The sequence below is a fragment of the Lemur catta genome, chromosome 11 (genome assembly GCF_020740605.2).
Source record: "Lemur catta isolate mLemCat1 chromosome 11, mLemCat1.pri, whole genome shotgun sequence".
NCBI lineage: Eukaryota > Metazoa > Chordata > Mammalia > Primates > Lemuridae > Lemur > Lemur catta.
Window position 1 is genome coordinate 76,541,008 of NC_059138.1, and position 23,547 is coordinate 76,564,554.

The 23,547-nt window shown below is 52.9% G+C and overlaps 1 protein-coding gene across 4 annotated transcripts in view; it reads left to right on the forward strand.

Annotated features, from left to right (window-relative positions):
- MINDY4 (MINDY lysine 48 deubiquitinase 4) overlaps positions 1–15,841 on the forward strand; it is a 111,587-nt gene extending 95,746 nt beyond the window's left edge. For all 4 annotated transcript variants that reach the window (XM_045565148.1, XM_045565149.1, XM_045565151.1 and 1 more), the window contains 3 exons: positions 7,310–7,490; positions 8,010–8,082; positions 15,400–15,841. In XM_045565148.1, coding sequence (XP_045421104.1) covers positions 7,310–7,490; positions 8,010–8,082; positions 15,400–15,448 — 303 coding nt within the window. In that variant the 3' untranslated portion in view covers positions 15,449–15,841. The remainder of the gene's footprint in view (positions 1–7,309; positions 7,491–8,009; positions 8,083–15,399) is intronic.
- The last annotated feature ends 7,706 nt before the right edge of the window (positions 15,842–23,547 follow it).

Consider the following 23,547-nt stretch of genomic DNA (forward strand, 5'->3'; position numbering starts at 1 on the left):
ATGTTGACACTTTTATTTTATTTTTAATTAATTAATTAATATAGTTTTTGAGACAGAGTCTCACTCTGTTACCTGGGCTAGAGTGCAATAGTGTCATCATAGTTCACTGTAACCTCAAATTCCTGGACTCAGGCAAGCCACCCAAGTAGCTAGGACTATAGGTGTGCACTACCATGCCCAGCTAATTTTTCTGTTTTTTGTAGAGATGGGGTCTTGCTCTTGCTCAGGCTGGTCTCAAACTCCTGCCCTCAGGTGATCTCCTGCCTTGACCTCCCAGAGTGTTAGGATTACAGGCGTGAGGCAGCACACCTGGCCTGACCCTTTTTTTTTTTCCTATTTTTTTTATTTCAGTATATTACAGGGGTACAAATATTCAGGTTACATATATTGCCTTTGCCCCACCAAGTCAGCTTCAAGCATGTCCATCCCCCAGATGGTGCACACTGCACCCATTAGGTGTGAATATACCTATCCCCCTCCTCCCGCTTCCCACCTGCCCAACACCTGATAAATGTTACTACTATATGGGCACACAAGTGTTGACCAGTTAATACCAATTTGATGGTGAGTACATGTGGTGCTTGTTTTTCCATTCTTGTGATACTTCACTTAGTAGAATGGGCTCCAGTTCCATCCAGGATAATACAAGGGGTGCTAGATCACCATTGTTTTTTGTGGCTGAGTAGAACTCCATGGTATACATATACCACATTTTATTAATCCACTCATGTATTGGTGGGCACTTGGGTTGTTTCCACATCTTTGCAATTGTGAATTGTGCTGCTATAAACATTCTAGTGCAGATGTCTTTTTTATAGAATGTCTTTTTTTCCTTTGGGTAGATGGCCAGTAATGGGACTGCTGGATCAAATGGTAGTTAGTTCTACCTGTAGCTCTTTGAGGTACCTCCCTATGAACTTTCCACAGAGGTTGTACTAGTTTGCAGTCCCACCAGCAGTGTATGAGTGTTCCTATTTCTCCACATCCATGCCAACATTTATCGTTTTGGCACTTTTTGATAAAGGCCATTCTCACTGGAGTTAAGTGATATCTCACTGTAGTTTCGATTTGCATTTCCCTGATGATTAGAGATGTTGAGCATTTTTTCATGTTTGGCCATTAGTCTATCTTCTTTTGAAAAGTTTCTGTTCATGTCCTTTGCCCACTTTTTGACAGGGTTGTTTGATTTTTTCTTGCTGATTTTCCTGAGTTCTATATAGATTCTAGTTATCAGCCCTTTATCAGATGTGTAACATGAGAATATTTTCTCCCATTCTGTAGGTTGTCTGTTCACTCTCATGAGAGTTGCCTTGGCTATACAGAAGCTTTTTAATTTCATCAGGTCCCATTTATTTATTTTTGTTGTTACTGTGTTTGCCTTTGGGGTCTTCTTCATAAATTCTTTGCCTAGCCCAATGTCTGTAAGAGTTATTCCAACATTTTCTTCTAGAATTCTTATAGTTTCATGCCTTAGATTTCAGTCTTTTACCCACCATGAGTTGATTTTTATGAGAGGTGAGAGGTGCGGATGCTGTTTCAGTCTTATACATGTGGCTATTGAATTTTCTCAGCACCATTTATTGAATAAGGATTCTTTTCTCCAGTGTATGTTTTTGTCTGCTTTGTTAAAGATTAGATGGCTATATGAGGATGGTTTTATATCTGGGGGTTCTCAGTTCTGTTCCATTGGTCTGTGTCTCTGTTCTTGTGCCGGTATCATGCTGTTTAAGTTACTATAGCCTTGTAGTACAGCTTGAAGTCTGGTAAATTGATGCCTTCCAATTTGTTCTTTTTGCTTAAGATTGCTTTTGCTAAACGGGGTCTTCTCTTGTTCCATACGAAGCATAGAATTATTTTTTCTTGATCTGCGAAAAATGATGTTGGTATTTTAATAGGGATTGCATTGAATCTGTAGATCACTTTGGGTAATATAGACATTTTAACAATGTTAATTCTGCCAACCCAAGAGCATGGTATGGTTTCTCACCTGTTTCAGTCCTCTGCAATTTCCTTCCTCAGTGTTTTGTAGTTCTCCCTGTAGAGGTCTTTTACCTCCTTAGTTAAATATATTCCTAGATATTTTATTTTCTTTGTTGCTATTGTGAAGAGTATTGAGTCTTTGATTTGGTTCTCAGTCTGACTGTTATTAGTATATAGGAATGCTACTAATTTCTGTACATTTTGTAACCTGAGACTTTGCTGAATTTGCTTATCAATTCCAGTAGTCTCATGGCTGAATCTTTAGGGTTTTCTAAATATAAGACCATATCGTGAGCAAAGAGCTATAGTTTGACATTTTCTGTCCCCATTTGGATGCCCTTGATTTCCTTCTCTTGTCTGATTGCTCTGGCTAGGATTTCTAGCACTATGTTGAATAGAAGTGGTGACAGAGGGCAACCTTGTCTGATTCCAGTTCTAAGCAGGAATGCTTTCAATTTTTGCTTGTTCAGTATGATGTTGGCAGTGGGTTTGTGATATATGGCTTTTATCATTTTGAGGTAAGTCTATGCCTATTTTGTTAAGCGTTCTTATCATAAAAGGGTGCTGAATTTTGTTGAATGCTTTTTCTGTGTCTATTCAGAGGATCATATGGTCTTTGTTTTGGTTTCATTTATGTGGTGAATTACTTTTATAGATTTGCATATGTTGAACCATCCTACATCTCTGGGATGAAGCCCACTTGGTTGTGATGGATTATTTTTTTGATAAGCACCTGAATTCAGTTTGCTAGGATTTTTGTTGAGAATTTTTACATCTGTATTCATAAGGGATATTGGTCTGTAGTTTTCTTTTTTTGTTGCACCCTTTCCTGGTTTTGGTATCAGGGAGATGGTGGCTTCATAAAACATGTTGGGGAGGATTACTTCCTTCTCGATGTTGTGGAATAATTTCTGCAGGATAGGCACCAGTTCTTCTTTGTAGGTCTGGTAAAATTTGGGTGTGGAACCATCTGGTGTGGCACTTTTCTTTTTAGGAAGGTTTTGTATTGCTGCTTCAATTTCGGTACTTGATATTGGTCTGTTCAGGAATTCTATTTCTTCCTGATTGAACCTAGGGAGGCTGTGTGTTTCTAAGAATTTGTCCATTTCCTCCACATTTTCAAGTTTATGTGCACAGAGGTTTTTATAGTATTCATAGATGACACTTTGTATTTCTGTGGTATTAGTTGTAATTTCTCCTTTTTCATTCCTGTGGAGCTTATTAGAGTCCTCTCTTTTCTACTTCTCATTAATCTAGCAAGAGGCCTGTCAATTTTGTTTATTTTTTCAAAGCACCAACCTTTTGTTTTGTTAATCTTTTGTATAGTTTTTTTATTACCAATTTCATTTAGTTCTGCTCTGATCTTTGTTATTTCTTTTCTTATGCTGGGTGTGGGGTCAGTTTGCTCTGAGTGGAGCTGCAGAGAGAGACAACTCCCTGTGCATAGTAGAAACACCAGGAAGGGGAAGTGGGTAGAGATGCTGGGACATCTTACTATGCCCTGCCCATCCGTCCACCTGCCCACCCCTGGGCCAGGGATGAAGCATTTTTGCAGGGTCATGTGCCAGTATTTCTTTCGTCAGGAGGATTAAGGGCCACATGCAGGTCATACTTTTCCAGTTCTTTGAGACAATTCATTAGATTGTTGATTTATGATCTTTCTGTCTTTTGGATGTAGGCATTTATGGATATAAATTTTCCTCTCAGGACTGCTTTAGCTGGGTCCCACAGATTTTGATTTCTGTCTCCTTTATCATTTAGTTCAAAGAATCTTTTGATTTTCACCCAATAATCTTTAGCCCAATAATCGTTCAGCAGAAGATTGTTTAGTTTCCAAGACTTTGTGTAGAGATGAGAGTTTCTGTTGGAGTTGATTTCTAATTTTATTCTACTGTGGTCTGAGAAGATGCATGGAATAATTTCTATTTTTAAAAATTTTTTTGAGACATGCTTTGTGGCCTAGGACATGGTCAATCTTAGAAAATGTCCCATGAGCTAATGAGAAAAACATATTTTCAGTGACTTTTGGGTTCAGAATGAAATGTCAGTGAGGCCCACTTGTTCTAGAGGTCTGCTTAAGTCCATTGTTTCTTTGTTTATTTTATGTTTGGAGGATCTGTCCTGTTCTGTTAGAGGGGTGTTGATATCCCTGGCTATTATACTGTTGCTATTTGTCATTTTGTTTAGATCAAATAGGATTTGCTTTATGAATCTGGGTGCACCTGAGTTAGGTGCATAAATATTTAGAATTATTATGTCTTCTTGTTGAATTGTACCCTTCACCATTATATAGTGACCACCTTTGTCTTTCATTACTTTTGTTGATGTGAAGACTAAGATATCTGAAATCAGAATTGCTGTGCCACCTTTCTTTTGGCTTCCGTTTGCATGAAATATTGTTTGCCATCCCTTCACCTTGGGTCTGAAAGCATCCTTGTGGGTTAGATGTGTTTCCTGAAGACAGCAGATACTTGGCTTATATATATTTATGCATTCGGCCATCCTGTGTCTCTTTAGTGGGCAGTTCAAGCCATTCACATGTATTGAAAGAATTGATAAATAGAACAGATTTCTGTTCATCCTGTTGAGTTGAACTTTGTTGCTTTGTTTTCTTTCTTGAGCCATTGTGGTATCTTGGCCTTTGACCTTTAGCTTTTGGATGATTTTACATTGGTGAGTGTTTATTGTGCTGATCTGTGTGTAATAGAGTTCTGAGTACTTCCTGGAGGGCAAGTCCTGTCTTGATGAATTCCCTCAGTCTTTGCTTGTATGAGAAGGTCTTTATTTCTTCTTCATATAAGACACTTGGTTTTGCAGGGTACAAGATTCTAGGCTGGGCATTATTCTGTTTGAGAAGAGTGATAATGGGGCCTGAGTCTCTTCTGGCTTATAAGGTCTCAGTTGAGTATGATGGGTTGAGTCTGCAGTTAGTCTGATGGATTTTCCTTTGTAGGTTACCTGCCTCTTTCGCCTTACAACTTGTAGGAGGGCCTCTTTTGTGGTTATTTTGGCCAGTCTGATGACTATGTGATGTGGTGTCTTCCTGTTTGCAATGAATCTCCCAGGAATCCTTTGAGCTTCTTGTACTGGAATATCTAGATTTTTAGCAAGGCCTGGGAAAATTTCCTCCATTATATCCTCAAATAGTTTATCTAACCCTTGTGTATTTTCTTCTTCACCCCCTGGTATGCCTGACCCTCTTAAATTAGTGTTTCTAATCTTGTGGTCCATGGATGGCTTTAGGTCATTCATAACCTCCCCAGAAGTTTAAGAATCACCATAAAAGGTAATCTCTAATGGGGCATGTTCAGCCACCAGGAGAAACCCTCAGACGGTGCTGGAGGAAAGGTGTCCCCCCGCCCCCCCCCCCCTCCCCGCTTCACACCTTGCTCCAAGCCTTTGGTCGCTCAAGAATTCAAAGGAAGTGAATTTCATCTCCGGAAAATGTCACCTACTTGGAAAGGGCCTCCTGAATGAGAAAACTCATTTATAAGCTCTCTGGGCAGCTATTTTGCCCTTAATCTTTTGACTATTATTTATGTATGGCAAGCTGCCCTTTTGTGCCTCTGATGGAAAATTCATGGTGGCTGACTGTGCAAAGGCCTGCTCCCTGATTGGCTTTGGGGCTCTTTCCCTGCCGTGGATGAGCACTAGATCCTGGCTTCAGGGTTCCCTGTCCCAGGCAATGCCCTCAACAGAAAAGCCTCTTTCTGGCATGGAATGGAAGCCAAGTGTGCAATGGGGTTGGTTTAGGCACACCTAGCCGTATCCTTTAAGACATCTAATTCCCCCACACCCCACCAGGAAGTGAGCTGTGCAATCTGCTTTCATGTCACACAGGGCTGGGGTGAGGCCCTGGTGGTGAGGGGGAGGGGCGCTTCGACACTAAGAAAGGGTTGAGCAAGATGTAAAGATCATCCTCCTGCCCTCTAGAGGAGGTGGCTTCCCATGGGCAGGCATTTCACTGGGGACCTGGTTCAGGGTCTTCTGAGTACAGCCCCTCTGTCCAAGACACCTCCAGCCCAGAATCAGCTCCTAGGCAGGAGCTGCCTGACTACACTTCTGTGACAGCCCTGGAGAAAGTATGCCCTTCTCCCCACTGGAAAAATAATTCCCATTCTTTCTTTAATCCACAGGCTCTGGCTGTAAATACCTGAGCATGCAAACATCTCCCTGGGGCTGGTGGGGATTAGGCCAGAATCAGCCTGGCCCATGGCATGTACATAGCCAAATAACCCAGGGCCCAGGCTGGGGAGAACCATGCCCCAGGAAGTCACAGGGGACAGGGAGAGTGCGTAGAGGGCCAGGCATTCAGGGCTTGGTCACTCTCCCCATTGCAGGCAAGACACTAGCAATGTGCTGAGGGCCCTGATGTTTATTCCAAGGTACTTGTCTCCCCCAAACACCTTTGTACTATGAAATTTGCCTGCTGGAAACTTCTTAGGGACTCCCTCATCAGAAAGTTCACGTGCCTTACCTTGGTACTTCCTCAGCCTTATCCTCCCCTGCACCCTTCCTGAATGCCACTCTGTACCCTGAACTTCTCTGGCCATTCATTCTGGCACCCCCTACAGACTGCTCACTAGATCTTTATTCCTGGCTCCCTATGGCTCCAATCCTACCTGTCTTCATGGTGTGGTTCTAGCTTAAGTCCTGCTTCATCCACGAGGACCTGGGCTCTTGGCTGTAAGTAAGGGTAGTCTGGCGTGAAAGAGGCAGGGGAAGGCGTCATGGTGAGACAGTGATGTCCTGTGGTCTAGGTGGGCAGGCACTTAATAATGTGCCCCCTGGGAGCTGCAAGGAGGAAGTTATCCCTGTTCCCTGATTGGGTGATCTGGGAGATGCAGGCTCTCCAAGGAGAGGCAAGCTCCAGACTGATGGGCAGAGAATACAAAGGCACGATTGATGAGCTGGATTAGTTTGAGGGGGCTGGGAAGAATTGGTTAGGAGGTCATTGTTGTGATCCAGGTTGGGGGTGGTGAGTAAACCTGAGGAGAGGTCTGAGAGGCTCGGGGTTGAGGAGCTTTTGAATGCAGAATGGGCAGCACCGGGAACTCCTAGGTGTGGGGGCTGAAGGGGAGGGGTGACGCCGGGTCTGAGGTCTGTGTGGCAGAGGCTCCGCAAGCAGCAGCAGGCAGGGGTGGCAGGGCAGGGGCGGCTCTGGGAAACAGGCCTGTGGTCTGGGTAGCGTGAGGGTTCCCAGCATCAGACACAAACGTGATCCTCAGCAAGGCCTCTCCGAGGTCAGCCCTGCCTTAGGTTGGACAGAAGATGCCCTGACTTCTTTCCTGCGGACAGCACGTTGTATCAGGCCTCTCCCTCCATCCAGGTCGGCTGCTTCCTGAAGACGCCGAGGTTTCCCATCTGGGTGGTGTGCAGCGAGAGCCACTTCAGCGTCCTCTTCAGCCTGCAGCAGGAGCTCCTGTGTGACTGGAGGACCGAGAGGCTCTTCGACCTGTACTACTATGACGGCCTGGCCAACCAGCAGGAACAGATCCGGCTGACCGTCGGTGCGGCACCTGCCCCCCATTCCCCAGGCGTCCTCAGGGAACCCGGCCTTAACATGCCCCCTCGGGACAGTCAGGGAATAGTGCAGACTTGAGTGTCGGGACTTGGGGATCAGAGAGCGAATGTTAGCAAGGACCTCCTACAGGAGGGGGCCAGGGCTGGGCCTTGAGCGGTAGACGGCACCAGGTGTAAGGTGAGGTTGAGACTGCATGGTAAGGAGCCCCAAATATGATGCTGACAAGTTTGGATTTATTCTTCAGGCAGTAGGGAGCCATGAAAAGATGAGATCAGATGTGTTTTTACAAAGAATATTGTGGTAGCTGAAGCAGGCACTGGAGGTGAGGGACCAGCGAGTTGTCCAGGGGAGACCAATACCAGGCAGGAGAGCGGATCCAGTGGACATGGAGAGGAGAGGACAGGTACTAGAAGGGTTGGGCCTCAGGAGTTAGGGTTGTCCATGCTGACCTCAGGGTGAGTGCAGGGCCCTAGTTGATGTGTGTCTGCCTCTCCCTCCTCTCCAGATACCACCCAGACCGTCCCTGAGGACAGAGATAATGACCTTGTCCCACCCCTCGAGCTCTGCATCAGAACCAAGTGAGTCCGGCCCCTCTCTGGCTTTGACCCCAGTGAATGGCTGGGGGTGCAGTGGTTGGAGTGGCCAGGCCTGCAGGAGGGAGGATGGGTTCCTGGACTGCCCTGAGAGGGGTGTGGTTAGTTGAGGTTCCCCACAGATTGGAAAGATGCAGTGCTGGGGGCTTGCATAATTTCTCTGTCTGGTCACTGGGGCCCATGTGCAGGAGCATGTACTCTGCAGAGGTGACATGTCTTCAGACAGCATCTGAGGATGTCCCCATGGGGGGGTGGGGGGTAAGTGGGTGTCTCTTGAGGCCCGTCCTCCCTCAAGGACGCAGCAGCCAGATGCGGTAAGTGCCATTAGGCCAGACGGAGCAGGATGGGAAGGTGCGAAGGCCTGGCCAGCCAGGGTGTGGAGGGAGGTGGCCCCTGGAGCAGCAGCACCCTCTGCATGGGGGGCAGGTGGGAGGAGCAGCCTCCGCCACTCTGAACACTGAGCAGAGGTGTCCGTAGCCTCAGAGCCAGGCGGGGGCCTTGACACCTCTGACCCAGCCCCTCTGTGTGTAAGGGGACGCTGAGGCGCAGGCCACTGGAGGGAGTGCTCAGTCCACGGGGCTCGCTTCCCTTGGGAGTGCTCTGAGCAGGCCAGGCCGGGCCAGCACTCTGGAGGGCCGGTGGGGCCGTAGCTGTCAGGAGTGCCTGGCACGCTCCATCAGGCCCTTCATGAAGCCTCTGGGTCAGGACATGGGCCAGTGTGCAGCGGGAGGAGATGCCAGGAGGCAGGAGACCTGGGCCCTAGGGCCTTCTGGAGAAGCAGTGGGCCTTGCAGCCTTTGGGAGTGCAGGTTCTGTGGACTGGCTGCCTGGGTTTGAAGCCAGGCTCTGCCACTTTCTAGTGTGAGCCACTGGTCCTCACCTATCTGTAACTCACTTTGTCATCTGTAAAACAGGGATAAGGGCAGTCCCTAGCTCACCAGTTTTTGTGATGAGTGCCTGGGACATTACCAAGTGCCCCTCAGTGTTAGCTCTCGTTATTGTCTCAACCCCTCGTGATTGGCTGTGACCTCCGCAGACTCTCCGTGTCCCTATGTGGGACGTGGTTGGGGTTGAGGTGGGGCGATGTGGATGATGGCTGAGGTCCTGTAGCGCCGACTGCCTGAGATCCAGGTGGCACCCTCGGAGCTTAGGGTTGCTGCCCACCTGCAGTCAAGCGAGCCTGTGCGTGGAGCTGCAGAGAGAGAACTCCCTGTGCGGAGTGGAAACACCAGGAAGGGGAAGTGGGAGGGGATGCGGGGACATCCTCACTATGCCCCGCCCATCCGTCCACCTGCCCGCCCCTGGGCCAGGGATGAAGCGTTCCTGCGGGGTCATGTGCCGGTATTTCTTTCGTCGGGAGGATTAAGGGCACATGCAGGTCACTTTCCTTTCATGTACAAAGGGCCACTCATTCAAAGTGATGAGAGAAGAGCGGCAATGGAGAAAGAGGCAACGCTGGCCTTGGCATTTGTGCAGGACGGCGTGGGAGGCCACAGGGCATCCTTCCTGCAGGTGGGCCTGCCAAGCAGGGCTCTGAGTGCACCCTGGGCACAGCCTCTGCCTCCAGACCCCTGGCACCCTTATTGAAGGCTTCTCAGGGAGTGGCCCCCCACTCTGAAACCTCCACGTCTCCTTCTGCAGTAGCTCCTCTTTCCCCCAAAGCCATTTGGCTGCATGACTCACCAGGCGCTCCCAGCGTGGGCCCAGGATTGGACTTCTTGGGCTCAGTCCCAACAGGCAGTCATTTGACAATGACTCAGGGCTCTGGCCTGTCCCCGAGGCAGCCCCTGGCCCAGAGCTGGCATGCCATGGAGTGACAGTCCGAGTGCAGGCATGGGCCTGAAGCTCCTCTTCCTCTTCTGTTGGCTGTGCCATTCCCGGACTTCCCTCCCCTGCCCCATGGCCATGTGCCAGCAGGTGACAGTGAGGAGATGTGGGGAAGTGCAGAGGCTCTGTGTGTTGGGGAGTGGGCTCTCGGCCTCTCCTCAAGCAGTGCTCGCCGGTGCTTGCTATAGATGGAAAATTATCACATTTGCACAGCACATAGGGCTAGAGACACCTGGCCTGGGGACTCCAGTCATCCCAGAGCCCGCCCAGCTCCCTGGTGGCTGAGTCCCCTCTATCTATTTGTGGCTCACCCATCACAAAGGCTTGCTCCAGAGCAGTGGTCCTCAAGCTTTAGGGGCTTCAGAATCATCTGAAGAACATGTGAAAACATGGATCGCTGGGCCCCACTCCCAGCAATTCTGGTTCAGGAAGGGGCCTGAGAATTTGCATTTCTAAGGAGTTCCAGGTGCTACTGATGCGTGTGTGCCTCTGGGGACCACAGTTTGAGAACCGTGGTTCTAGTGACTGGGGAGGGCCATGCCTGCACCTCCTCCGACCTGGCTGCCTTGTGAGAGTGAGGTATCGAGTGAGGCGCTGTCCCTTCAGCGTTAGGCCTGCGGTAAAGCACTAGGCCAAGGTGCTTTCCTCTGGGCTCCCCTGCACTCCTCCATGAGTGTTCCTAATGCCAGCTGCATGTTCTGCTCCTCCATCACTCCCCCGTCATGGTGGGCCCACCTGGGCAGTTAACATGGTGAGGCTTTCCCAGTGTTATTCCTGGAAAAGCTGAGTGGGTGAGTGAAGACTGGTAACACTGGGCCTCCCCATGGCCCCTCAGAAAATATGCTACTGTAGCGGGAAACAGCGGCCCGGCCTCCTGGAATCCTATTCCAAGGGGTTGGATGACAAAGGCTTTGCATTTTGTTTTCATCCCAGATTCTCAAACAGCTCAAAGGGAGAAACTTGGGAAAGTGGCCTGCAAGGTCAGTGAGGACCCATGGGAGGTGGGTCCTGCCCCTTGGGGGGTAGGTGCTGCTGTCTGTAGGAAGAACCTGCCTTGTCAGGAAGAGGGTATGCGTGGTGCCATGGCCTGAGCTCAGGTCCTTAAGGAGGCTGGGGTCAGGCCCCAAGTCCCGGTGAGATGCAGCTGTGCGCCTTGGCCATCTTATCCATCCCGCTGTACGGGCAGGCAGCAGGCAGACCAACCTGGTGGGCAGCTGGGGTTTCCCTCCTATCACATCAGTGCTCCTTGGACCTCTGGGCTGGACTCCATGGAAGAAACAGCTGGACAGGACTTTGTTCCTGCTCTGTGAGAGTTCACAGTCAACTAGAAGTCAAGTTCAGAATGAACGCTGTTCTAATCCAGGGAAGGAGGCACTGCCTACCCTTAAACCCAGCTGTTGTCCTGCAAGAACCCAGACTCACACCTGACCCAGCACAGGACACAGCATATACTTAGCTGTCTGGCAGCTCACTTGGATGCACAGAATGGCCCTTAGACACCATCTGGTGTAGCCCCTTCCTCTACAGATGGAGAGATGGGGGTCTCCAGCATGGAGGTCTGCACCCCGGCCATGCCTTGAGTCATGAGCAGCTCAGGGACTGGAGCTTACGCCCTTGTTGTCCTGGCCCAGTGGAAGGTCACTGAGCGGGCACTGTGACTTCTTGTCACTTGGCTTTGTTGCCACGGTGACATTGCACAAGTCCAGACTGCCGGTTTTGCCTTTGGAGAAGAGCATCCTAATTCGAACCATCCCTGGGTCCCCATGTGACATATCTCTCGGCTTCAGAGAGTCTCCTGTTACCTTTGGGTGTGTCAGGAATGTGGGGTCTGTCCCCACCCCTCCCCCTGCTGTTCTCTAACCACCGCAGCAAGAACCAACTCATTTATGGGCATTTTCAACCAAGGCACATGCAGTGACCTCTCTCATGCTTCCAGCCTAGCTAGAGTGGGAGAAAATGAAACAGTTGTCAGCAGTCCAGAGAAAAGAGGAAAGAACTCATAACCCGGGCCTGAGGCACAGATGTTTCTGTTTGGAGGCTCAGACAAGAAATTGAAAATGTAATTCCAGCTGGGAATGGTGCCTCTGAGGGTCTGGGGCAGAGCACCCACCTCCTCAGCTGTCCCTCCACCCGCCTGAGGTGCCTCCTGCTCAGCTTTTGTGCTGACACCTCTCTGTTCCCTGGGTACCCCCACTGCCCCAGCTGTGCCCCCAGCCCTTCTCTTCAGATGCCCAGCTGCCCACACACACCTGCCCTGCACTGGCTCTGCAGTCGTCACACTGTGAGCTCCAGAAGGTCTGGCTCTGCTGTGGGGCTCAGTTTCCCTCTCTGTTGATTGGGTGTAACAATCCCCGAGCTGTTGTGAGGTGGAGAGAAGAGCTGCAGAAACTCTTCGAGGACCAGAAGGGGTTCTGCACGTGTGCTGGGGGAGGAGAAAGAATCAGGTGGTGGCAAGTTGGGTAAGAGCTTGGGAGGAGGCAGAAAGGAGGGGGCAAGAGGCAGGGGCCGTGGGTCCTGGGCAGGACGTTGTGAAGTGTGAATGGAGACCAGGGTCTCTGCCGGGTGCCTGGGGGTGGGGGAGGAGCAGCTGGCGTGGAGGGGCGTGTTCATGCAGCAGCACCTCTCACCCCCATGCTTCAGGCGTGAGTGAGACCCACTCTGCCCTGGAGCCTGGCCTGGGTGCTGAGGGGCACGGCAGGTGGCCTGACAGTCAGAAGGCTTCTGCAAGGAAGAATCCTGGATCCGATCCTGAAGGATGGCGGGCAGGGGAGGGCACAGCATGGGTTAAGGCCCACAGGTGAGGGCTAGCCCAGGCGGCTCATCCCAGAGCAACTCCTGGTTCCGAATGGCTGCAGCACAGGAACAGAAACTTGCATACAGGGCTATTTGTCTGGAAATTCAAAGTGAGCAAGAGGAGTCCCTGGATATATTTCTGCCAGTTAGGAGCTTTGAAACCAGGCCTACCCTCTTCTCTTTGCTGACAAAGCTCTGTCAGGCTCTTTTCCCCCATGCAATGCACCAGTCTCATCAGCACTGGAAACCTGTTGAGGCAGGTATCCGCTCCTGTTGCAGTGATTCCCCGCATCATTTTTGGCCTTGATTTGCCACTCCATGATATCGAGTTGACTTGAGCTCCAGGGACCATGGCATTTTCACAGAGTAGGTAGTTCCCAGCAGGGGTTGATTTTGCATGCCTGGGTTATTTGGCAACGTCTGGGGACATTTTTAGTTGTCACAGCCAAGGGGAGGGTGCTAAGCATCCTACTATGCACAGAACAGCCCCCACAAGAAAGAACTTCCCAGCCCAAATGCCCAAGGTGCGGAGGGGAGAAACCCTGCTCTAAGCTGTCATGCTGTCAGCTGCCTCCTGAATTAGGCCAGGGCTTTGATGCTGCGGCTCCTGCCACACTCAGAAGCAGTTCCATTTCGTTCCTTCCCTTTCTCTGCCTGTCCCTAGTTGTTGATTGCGTATGCAGAGCTCTTCTTTCTTGTCCTTGTAATTGACTCAGACATTCAGAACCATTCCAACTGGGGAACGATTCATCCCCTATAAAAGGATAACATCCGTAATATCTTAGCTCCTTCCATTTTTAAAATGTTTCTGCTTTGATTTCCTTTTGTAATTGTGAACTGCTTCTCTCTGGTGCTTCCAGTACTCCCCCTGCATTTGCACCTGGTGGCTGGGATGTGGACGGTTGATTAGGTCTGTAAAAAGCCTCAAAACCAAACACAAACCCAACAGCCTGACAGTGAGGTGTGACGCGGATGTTGTAGCAGATGAGTATGACTCACCCTGCACTGAAGCATTTGCCAGGATCTGTGAGTTTTGCAAACTGGGAGCTCATAGGAGAAACTTGAGTCAGAGTGGGGAGGGTAAAGGGTTGGAGGGTTAGAGAGGGACTGGGTGAAGGGCCCTGGGGACCAGGCTGAGGGCGGGAATGTCCCTCTCCTTCCTGCCTCCCTTCTGCCATCCTCTGGACATCTAGATTCAAGATGTGTTCTTAGTGTCCAAGATGTCAATGCTTACCTACAAATCTTAATAGTACAATAAAAGCTTTTTAATGACACACTTCAAAGCTGCAAGATGATGAGCAGAGAAAGAAAATTGAAAATCTCAAATAGCGTGGTAGGATCAATTAAACCCTCATTGTGTTGCTGCAGATTGTTAAAGTACCATTAACCCAGTAGATGCAATAGATCAGCCCAGCCCCTAGAACTGGGGCTCAGCACACTCCTTCCCAGCACGTCTTACCTCCAGAACCTGCTCAGCTGTGTGAGTCAGAGCAGTGGCCATTTTCCTTGCTAGTTGGACTTTTGTTATCTGAAACTAATATGTGTCCATTAACAGGAACCTCTTCGTCCTTCCAAGCATTCTGTGGGGAAATGCAACTGTGTTGCTTTGAGAGAACCTGTTCACACCCTTCTTGTTGCAGCTCCAATCTCAGGGTACTGGACTTTCTGATGCAGATGTACAGTTAAAGAGAGAAAGCTTCTTTTTTCCCTTCTGTGTGACGGTTAGGATTTTGACTTTAGTCCTGACAAAAAACTGCAGGTTTGGAAAACAAGATGTCTGCTCTCACCTAAACCCCACACTTTGGAAAGCATTTATAAACCCCAGTCTCAAACGCTGCTCTAGTACTGCTGTTGAGATACGCAAGATCTGTTTTCTAGTTCATGTATAGTCTTAGGATATACATGTATGTACAATATACCTCATGCCAGATTTGGCATAAATACGCCATCTGCTATAAATGGGATTCCTCTGAGTTGTTTTTGGAAAATTAGTGCCATGTATTAAAATCAAGTGTTAGGAAATTTCATAGTCTCATTACAATAACTTTTATTTTGCAACTGAACTATCATTAAATTGTATCTAACCTTGGACTGCAATTTAATTATTCTCAGTGCTTCTTAAGGTAAAGTAATTTTTTTAAAAACCTGTGTGTTAACTGCGGTGCTCACAGCCCATCACCGTTCCCAAGGCTCCAGGTAAAGCCCAGAATCCTCACAAGGCCCTGCCGGCTCCCAGCCCCTGCCGCACCTCTCTGCCGTCTTTCTGGGCTCCAGCCGCTGGGCCTCCTTCCGCGCTTTAGACGCTCCAGGATTTCTCCGAATCTGGGTCTGCACGCGCGCCTCTGGCGTGTCAGCGTCAGGCACTGCTGGAAAGCCGCTGTGTGAGGGTCACTCGCAGCACAGTGCCCTGCAGTGCCAGGCGCAAAGTAGGTTGTGGCCCAAAGGAATGAACCATTTGCCGCCTCTGCCTTCTCTGGTGCCTCCGAGGGCCCTGGGTATGTCTGTGTTTCGTAAGGGACTGGTGTGTGGGCTTGTGTGTGAGTGTGGAGGGGCGACGCGGGCAGCGTGGAACCTGAAACCCTCAAAGCCTCCGAGACAAAGGCCTCAGTAAGTGGGGGCAAGCGGTGGGCCCCTCTCTGGGCGCCTGAAGCTCTAACTCTTTCTCTTGTCCCTCTGCCCTTAGGTGGAAGGGGGCGCTGGTGAACTGGAACGGCTCAGACCCCATCCTGTGACCCTTAGCTGTGGGTAAGCCCTGTGGCTCCACTGCTCATCACTGGGGCGACAGCTGGACCCCAGGCCTCAGGGGCAAGTCTCTGAGAAGAGCGTCGCCCCCTTCTGGGCCAGCAGCGCTGCAGAAGCATGCACAGCCTCCCTGCACCTTCCGTGAAGGGCACACCCGAGACCACGATGAGGGGCCCAGTGTGCTGCTGTGTCCCCTCCCAAAGACCGAGTGGTGACTGCTGAGGACCGGAAGGAGGCCACCGGGATCTCTGCTGCCTTTTGTCTGCATCCCTCCTTGCTCCCCTTGGGCCGTCCCTTCAACAAGGCCTCTGATGCTGTTGCCCCGGGGACCTTGGGTGCTCATTTCTGGTAGTTGACTTTCTATAAAACAAGAGTCAAACCCATGCTGATGGCCGAGACTTATTTGTTCTGTTGCTCCAAAGGGAATGCAGGATCTGTGCTGATCACAGTTGGGGTGGACATTGTGATGCGTGGAGGGGCCCCCGGGCTCAGGAGACCCTCAGGCTAAGACGTCTCCTAGCGGATCTCTGTGGGCCAGTGATGCCCTCTGGTCCAGTGCTGTCCCTGTCTGGGTTTCCTGCCCTGTCCTGCCTCCCACTGGATTGGCGCAGGTCTGAGCACCAGGTACGTCGGCTGTGCTGTCCAGGAGCAGCTCAGGGCCCCAGGGAGCCCACTGTCTCTCTGAGGCCCTATGAGGATGGAGGTAGACCTGGAGGGTGGGCTGGGCCTGGCCGGGTGGAAGTGGGGAAAAGAGCCTTCCAGGCAGGGGCCTCTTGGCCAGGGTGGGTGTGGCAGGCAATAGGATGGGGATGAACAGGGGGACCAGAGGTAGTTTCCCTGTGTGGCTGTAGGGGACAAGTGGGGGAGAACTGACTGAAAATGTGGGTGGGCAGAGCCCGTGGAGCCCCTCACATTCCCGAGCAAAGATGGGGTAGGTTGGAATGGGAAAAATGCCATCATCCCATGATGACTTGTGGAGGGAAAATCGTAGTCTGAGCCTCATTCACTCCATTCATTTCTGTCCTACTGGAAGGAATGTGAGAAAGTGTAGAAATGCAGTGGGAGGCTGGTAAAGGAGAGAGAGTGAGTGAGTTGTGTCAAAACCGAAGTGAAGGACTCCTCTGTGTGGTTCGCAAGAACAGGACGGAATGGAGGAGCCCAGAGGCAGAGCGCTAGCCTCTAGGAGTTCCCGTCACGTGGCTGTCCACGTGAGAAGCTCTGAACAACATAATGGCAAAGCCCTGAGGAGCTGCCATCCCCACGCCAACCCTGCCTGTGCCCGGCGAGCACTGTGGCTGTGTGGAGGTGGGTGTTTACACACGGGGCCAGGGCACGCGTTCCTGATGTGTCTGCCTTGGCCCGGGGAGAGCCTAGGAGAGTCGCGAACACTGGACAGCAGCCTGTCCCCAGCCTCCGCGCGCCCCACTGGGCTCAGGATGGATGCAAGCAGCTCGCGGCTGTGCTCCCTCTGTCTGCAGTGCCGGCTAAAAGGAGAGCCCTTCTTCTTAGCTACCAGGCACGCAGGAGATGAAACTGGCATTTGGTGGTGACAACTAGAGAGCTTGTCTTGTGTTCCTGTGGACAGGGCACGTGTAGTGGCCTGACTGTCAGTCTTTGGGGAGAGGCAGGGAGGAGCCAGCCAGGCCAGCAGGGAAAGGGAGGGCAGGACTTCTTTGTCCGGGCTGTGCTGAGGCCCCTGGGGTTTGCTGTGTAAACTCCAGCAGCCACTCACAGCAGGCTCCCAGCAGAAACGCTTCCTATATACCCCTGAAATGTTTATGCATTTGTTTTCCTTGGCCAGGAACAGGCCGCCCCAGCTGAACGCCTGGGCAGAGGAAGTCGGTTTCCCTGCGGCGGCCTTGTTTATCAGCCGGGGAAGGAAAAGTGTCTTTTCAATGAAACTCACTTAACCTCCTGACCAGAGTCCCTTTGGCAGGGCTGGAGAAAACAGACTATTCCCAGTGTTGCTCGAGATAGACCAGTTCCAACAAATTACAAAAGCGCTTTTCTAGAAGCCAAGACGCAGGTACACACACAGTTTGGCATCTCTGGGTTTTCCTGGAAGGGAGATGAGCAAAGCCCGGCACTGCTCTCCCCAGACCCGGAGCTGCAGTGAGTCCACGGGAACAGCATGCAGGCCCACGCCCCTCACACGCGGTGCTTTCCCCCTGGGCTGCAGAGTTTTCCGGGGAGACGTGGGTAGGCTTCAGAGGGGCCAGAGCCCCCCAGGTTACATTAAAGCTTCCCCTTCCCCTTCAGGGGCCTTTTTGCCCCAGGAGTCCTCCCAGACCCCAAGCTGCCTCTGGCTGTTCCCAGGAGATTTGGGGGGGGCGTGTGGAGAGGAAGCTCTCCCCCTTCTGGGTGTTGCAGTGTGGCCCCCGACAGGGCGCACAGGGCGTGCTGGTTCCTCCCCTTGTAAGGGGACCTCCCATGACAGGGATCTCCGGAGCTGGTGCTCCATCCTCCAACGGCTGCTCCTGGCAGCTCCCCGAGCGTCTGCCAGCCTCCCCTACCCCCCTTTAGAAGTCCTGAATCTTCCTTCTGCAGAATCCACACTTGAACCATGCAAAGCACCATCTTTACCCCCCAAATCCGGGAGGTCAGACTTTCCCCACTCGTTCTTTCTGCCTGCTCTGCCCCCTCAGAGTTTGGGGTCATCCCTGTGAGTGTGTCCCACACCTCGGGGGCACCCAGCAGCGTTTTTGAAGCCTCTCTCCCTTGGCTGCAGGAGTGGAGATGCACCTCCTCCTCTCCCACGGCTGGGGGTGGCGGCGGCTCCGCACCCTGACGCTTCTCTCCAAAGACGTCCTCACTAGCACTGGCCTCTTCAGCCGCCTTCACCGCCTGTCGTGGCTGAGCAGGCGGGATGGCCAGTGCTGGCCAAACTATTTGCACCACTCTGGTAGTTCTGCATAGAGGCAGCACAGGTAAGAAGAGCGATTTCCAGAACTACAAGGGTCAGAGCTGGGCCAGAGCCTGGGGGGTCATTGGGGGACATCCTAGGGCAGGGGTGAGTCCAGATTCCACCTGGCCGCTCCCAGGGTCTCCGTGTCTGAGCCCAAAGGGAAGACCAGGATGGGACTGGGACCCAGCCCATCCGAAGCACCAGCCCCGTCCTCCGCCGCCCGGGAGGGCCAAGGCTGGTGAAGGGCCAGGTCTGCAAGAGCCTTCCACAGGCCCTCAGCCCTGCTAAGCAAGTGACGGCAACAGTAGGACTTGCCTGCGCTAGTCTACAGTTGCTACTCAAAGTCTGGTCCTGAGACCAGCAGCAGCAGCAGCGTCTCCTGAGGGCTTCTTAGAGATGCAGAATCTTGGGCTCTGCTCCAGGAGTACCGGGTCAGTCTGCACTTCAACAAATCCTCAGCTGAATCAGAGGTCAAGTTTCGGAAGCTCTGCTCTAGGGCTTGTGACTTTTGTGGGGAGACAGTGGAAACGCATATGCAGTCCCCATAAAGAGGCACTGCAGGGAGGTGCAAGACAGGCACCTTGTGCCCGTGTGTGGAAGGAGCACCCATCCCACTGCTTTGTACCTATGTGGCCTCGAGCGCTTGACTTCGGCTCTCTGGGCCTGTTTGCTCATCTGTAAAATTACAACCTCATAGAGTGGGAGTGAGGATTAAGTGAGTTAGTACATCGTGAAGTGCTTAGAACAGGGCCTGGCACATCACAAGGACTCATTAATTGTTGGCTTTTAAATTGGGGGCATCTAAACTGGACCTTGGCGGACGAGCAGGGTTTCGACAAGTGCAGAAGTGGATGGAAGATCATTCTAGCTGAAAGGAACAGTGAGAGCAGAGACCAGGAACGTCCATGATGTCTGCAGGTGTCCTCTGGGGTGACCAGAGCAGGGGGGGCCACAGGTCTGGCAGCGGGGGCGAAGCACAGTGAAGGCCTCTGGCTATGGGCTGGGGCTGGGCATCTTCCCGGGAGAGGAGAACTGCTTGGAGCGCCGCCGCAGACCTCTGTCCCCGACGGGGAGGCTGAGGGGCAACTGCGGTGCTGCCAGCGGAGGCAGTGCGTGTGGAGAGGCAGGCAGGGGATGGCCGTGAAAGATGGCCGATGGCCTGTGCTACTGGAGGCCCCGTGGACGAGCCTTAAGGTGGCCACTGAGCCCTTATTAGGGGGTCCTACAAGTTGCGGAGGCTGCCAGGCTGCCAAGTCTATTTGCAGGTATTTCTCTCCACCCACCAGAATCCTCCCTACTCCCTAATCTCACCCTAATCCTCAGGGGCTGTGGGAGCCGTAATTACCAGGCAAAAATGCCAAGCATTTGTGATAATGGAGATTGCTTAATGCAAACTCCAGGACGAGGGGTGGGCTGGCAGGTGGGTGGGTGAGTGGGGCGGGCAGGCCGCCGTAGTCATGCAGAACGCTGCCAGCGCCCGCAGGCTGGGCAGGGGTGTGAGCTCCCAGAAGACCCGTTATGCACAGAGAGGGCTCGGGACCCCACGTTCGGGGGCTCAGTGGTCACCAAAGCCTTTCTTGCCTTTCCTTTTCATGCCATCTTGTGGTGCTTCATCCGATTCTCCTGCCCGTATGCCCACACAGTACCCATCCTGTGTCCTTCACGGAAGTTGCTGAAGGCTTTGCAATACAGGTGGAGAAACTGAGGCCAAGACAGTAATCCTTAGTTAAGAGCCCTCCTGGGGCGTTTCTCTTTCACAGGGGTCTCTTGGAGGTCAGACACCAGGTAGTCTTGGGGCAGGATGGGTAAATCTCCTAGGGGCTGGGGGTGGGGGACTCCAGCCTGCCTCTGCCCTTCTTCCTGCTTCCCTTCCTGCCCCACGCTCCACCCCCCCAGATCCCAGTCGCTGCTTCTGCAGCGAGCCCCTGCTGCTGCCCAAAGCCTGCCCTAGTGATCTTTCGTGCACCTGGTACCCGCCCTCTGGCTCCCCAGGTCCCTCTGTCAAATCCAACCCTCCCCACAAGGCCAGCTCTAAGGCACCTCCTCTAAGAAGCCCTCCTGGACTACCCAGCTGAAAGCGCAAACCCCACCCTCCGAATGCCCACAGGACTCAGTCAGCACCTCTTTCACAGCCCAGATCCTAGTCGGGGCAGGGGGCTGTTGGTCATCTGGCCACAGGTTTCTGCTATTGTCACTCACACACACACACACACACACACACACACACACACACGCACACACACACACGCACACACCGCTCCAGTGCTGTTTCCTTACCCCTAGGCCTGGGGCTCCTCCCTCCCTCCTCCTGCTACGTACCTGTCCCATCCTGGGGACTAAACCCAAGGTCCACCCTGCCACACCTGCCCACTCCCCGAAGCGCCGCCTCCAGGCAGGCAGCCTCGGCAGCTGGCTGGGTGGGGAGGAGCTGCCCGAGGTCTCCAAACCGTTGGTTCCGGGTGTGGTTTTGAGATTAAAGCTGGCGCCTTTCCTGCGGCCCTTGATAAGGGTGAGCCAGGGTGCTTATCTGGCCTTTTCTGTTTTAAGGCCTGTTGACATCTGTGAGGTTCAGCGAAGTCCCACCTCCCCGCGGAGCCCTCAGAGCCTTGGTGATAAGTACACTCGCCCTCCTCCCTGCGGCCTGCTCGGGCGCCCGGTGTTGCCCTCCCAGGGCACTTGGGGCACTCATGGTCAGCGCTGTCCCTGGGCCCGCCCCGGCCCGCCCAGCTCAGGGACTGCACCTGAGGGGTGCTATTAATAATTATATCATGACGTTATGTAAACAGAGACTGCCGTGCTCGGGAAGCTCAGTCTAAGGGACGATTGTTCTGTTATTGATTGTGCTCCCATCATTCTTCCTTCAAACTTCCTAGCTCGGATCCCGCTTGGATTTTAGCTGGGGCGTAGAGCTCAGAGGAGGGAACCTGTGTGTCCGGAGCAGGTGGGGAGGCTTTTTGGAGGGGAAGGATTGAAGCTGGACCCTGGAGGAGAGCAGGTGGGGAGGAGGGATAGGGGCTGGACTGTCAGGGGCAAGGGGGCCTGGGAGTCTGGGGGTGGCAGGAAGGTCAAGGATGTCAGGGCTGTGTCCTGAAGGGCTTTGAATGTCAGGCTAAGGAGCATGAGCTGTGAGCACTAGGGAGCCATGTAGGGTTTCAGAGCAGGGAAGTGGTGGACCCAAGCTGTTTCTGAAGACTGATATGGCAATGATGGGGAGAGTAGATCAGAGGGAAGATGCTGACTTCTGAGCTGGGGCCGTGGAGAGGAGGGCAGGCGGGGGATATTCAGCCTGGGGAGCCACGTCGGGGGGCCCACGGACCTGCACCCAGGTCCCCTCTCTCCTCCCTGCTTCCTGGCAGGCAGGTCTCGGCCTCCAGCAGCTGTTCTCTGTCTATCCTTCTGTTGGCACTGGTGGCAGCAGCCCTCCCGGAGCAGTCTTTACAAAACATCCCTGCCGCATGATGAAGGCTTCCCCCTCCCGCCTGCCTTGGCAAACCATGAAGAAGGGGCCTCAATGTGAGGAAGTGCCCGCGCCTTTGTTCTGGCTCCGGCCATGGCTGGACCCACTGCCCATTGTTTTCCATGCCGCTGGTGACCTTGGGCAGCTGGACGGGACTGGCTGGCTCCCTTGGGCCTGGCCACCTCCAAGTCCACTGTGGAAGACAGCCAGGCTGGCAGGATGGTTTCAGTCCCTCCGTGGCCTTGAGCAGGGCTCCTGCCCGTGGGGAGATGCAGGTTCCCCATCTGTGTTCTCAGGGTCTGGGACCCCAGCTCTGGCCATGTGGGGTCTCAGTGGGCGCCGTGGAAACTGCCCAGGAATCTCTATCAGGGAGGAAGGCAAGTTCCCAGCCCCCGGATGCAGACCCACACCTCCTCTGTCTGCTGGGCCTGTGGGTCGGAGCCCAAGTCTGCCTGCTGTTCTCTCTCAGGGTTTGGGGAATCCTCGCTGCATCTGCCACGGTGTGCGCTGTGAGCAGAGGGGCCTGGCGGGAGGGCGGAGTGGTCATGAGCTTGTGCCTGGAGTTTGGCTGCCCAGGTTTAGATCTTAGCTCCAACCTCTCAGTTGTGTCACTTTCGTAAAGTTACAAAACAAACAAATAACCCCCCTGAGCCTCAGTTTCCCTATCTGTAAAATGGGAATAATAACAGCACAGACCTCACAAGGTTGGTGTGAAGATGAAGTGCAAAGTACCCAGAACAGGGCCTGGCACCCAGTAAGTGCCCAGTAGGTGCTGGCTCTTTCGCTGCGAGCTGGAGGGAAGGGTGCAGGGATTGGGGCAGGGCCACCTCACTGAGGTTCAAGAAGTGTGACCATGTGGAATGTCATGACAGAGTGAGGCCAACAGGGCCTTATCTGTGCATTGACCTAGGGGAGGTCAGCCCCTGTCCCCATTACCTCCCCAAACCCTCGCTGGGAGGCCAGTCCCTGCCCTCCTTTCCCGGCTCTCCCCAGACCCCAGAGCTGCTCCCGGGCCAGCTGGATAAATGCCTTCCTGTCTGGTTGCCCCCCAGGCCATTCCTCCCCACTCTGGGCTTTGGTCCCCTGCTTGTGAAAGGTGGTTGGGCAAGGTGTCCCTGTGTAGCTGCTGGGCCCACATTCTCAGCAGTGACCTCTCCTGAGACTGAGACCAAGGGCCACAGGGGCGGGCACCATGTACAGCCCCTGAGGGGCCTGGCACACAAACCTCCCCGGGATGGAGAAGGAGACTGAGTCTCAGACAGCCGGGTACTCGCCCGGGGCCCGAGGTTGACACACGGCAGAGGCCCGAGTCCCCCCTCTGTGCTCCCTGCCTCCTGGAGGACTTGCTGGGACGCTGGAGGGCCCCCAAGCCGGGCAGAGGAGAGGGTGGGGCTTCCTGGAGCCCCTCCTCTCCTATCTCCCCTATTTCCTGAGACTTTGGGGGTTCTGGAAATAATCTGTGAGTGTCCTGGTTTCTATACCCGTGCGCTATTGTGTGGGGCCCAGCCTTTCCTTCCATTCAGACGTCTCCCCGTGTGAGCAGCGCAGAGAGAGGGATGGGTGGGCGCCCCTGTCTGGCCGGCCCAGCGCCTCCCGCGAGCCCTGCTTCCTACGGCCCCCAAGCCCTCACGGAAAGTGCCAAGCGCATTTTCCTTCTTTCCCACTAAGGCAGACACACCTTGGGTTTATTTGTCTAAGGATTTTCCACTTCCTTTTCTGGAAAGTCG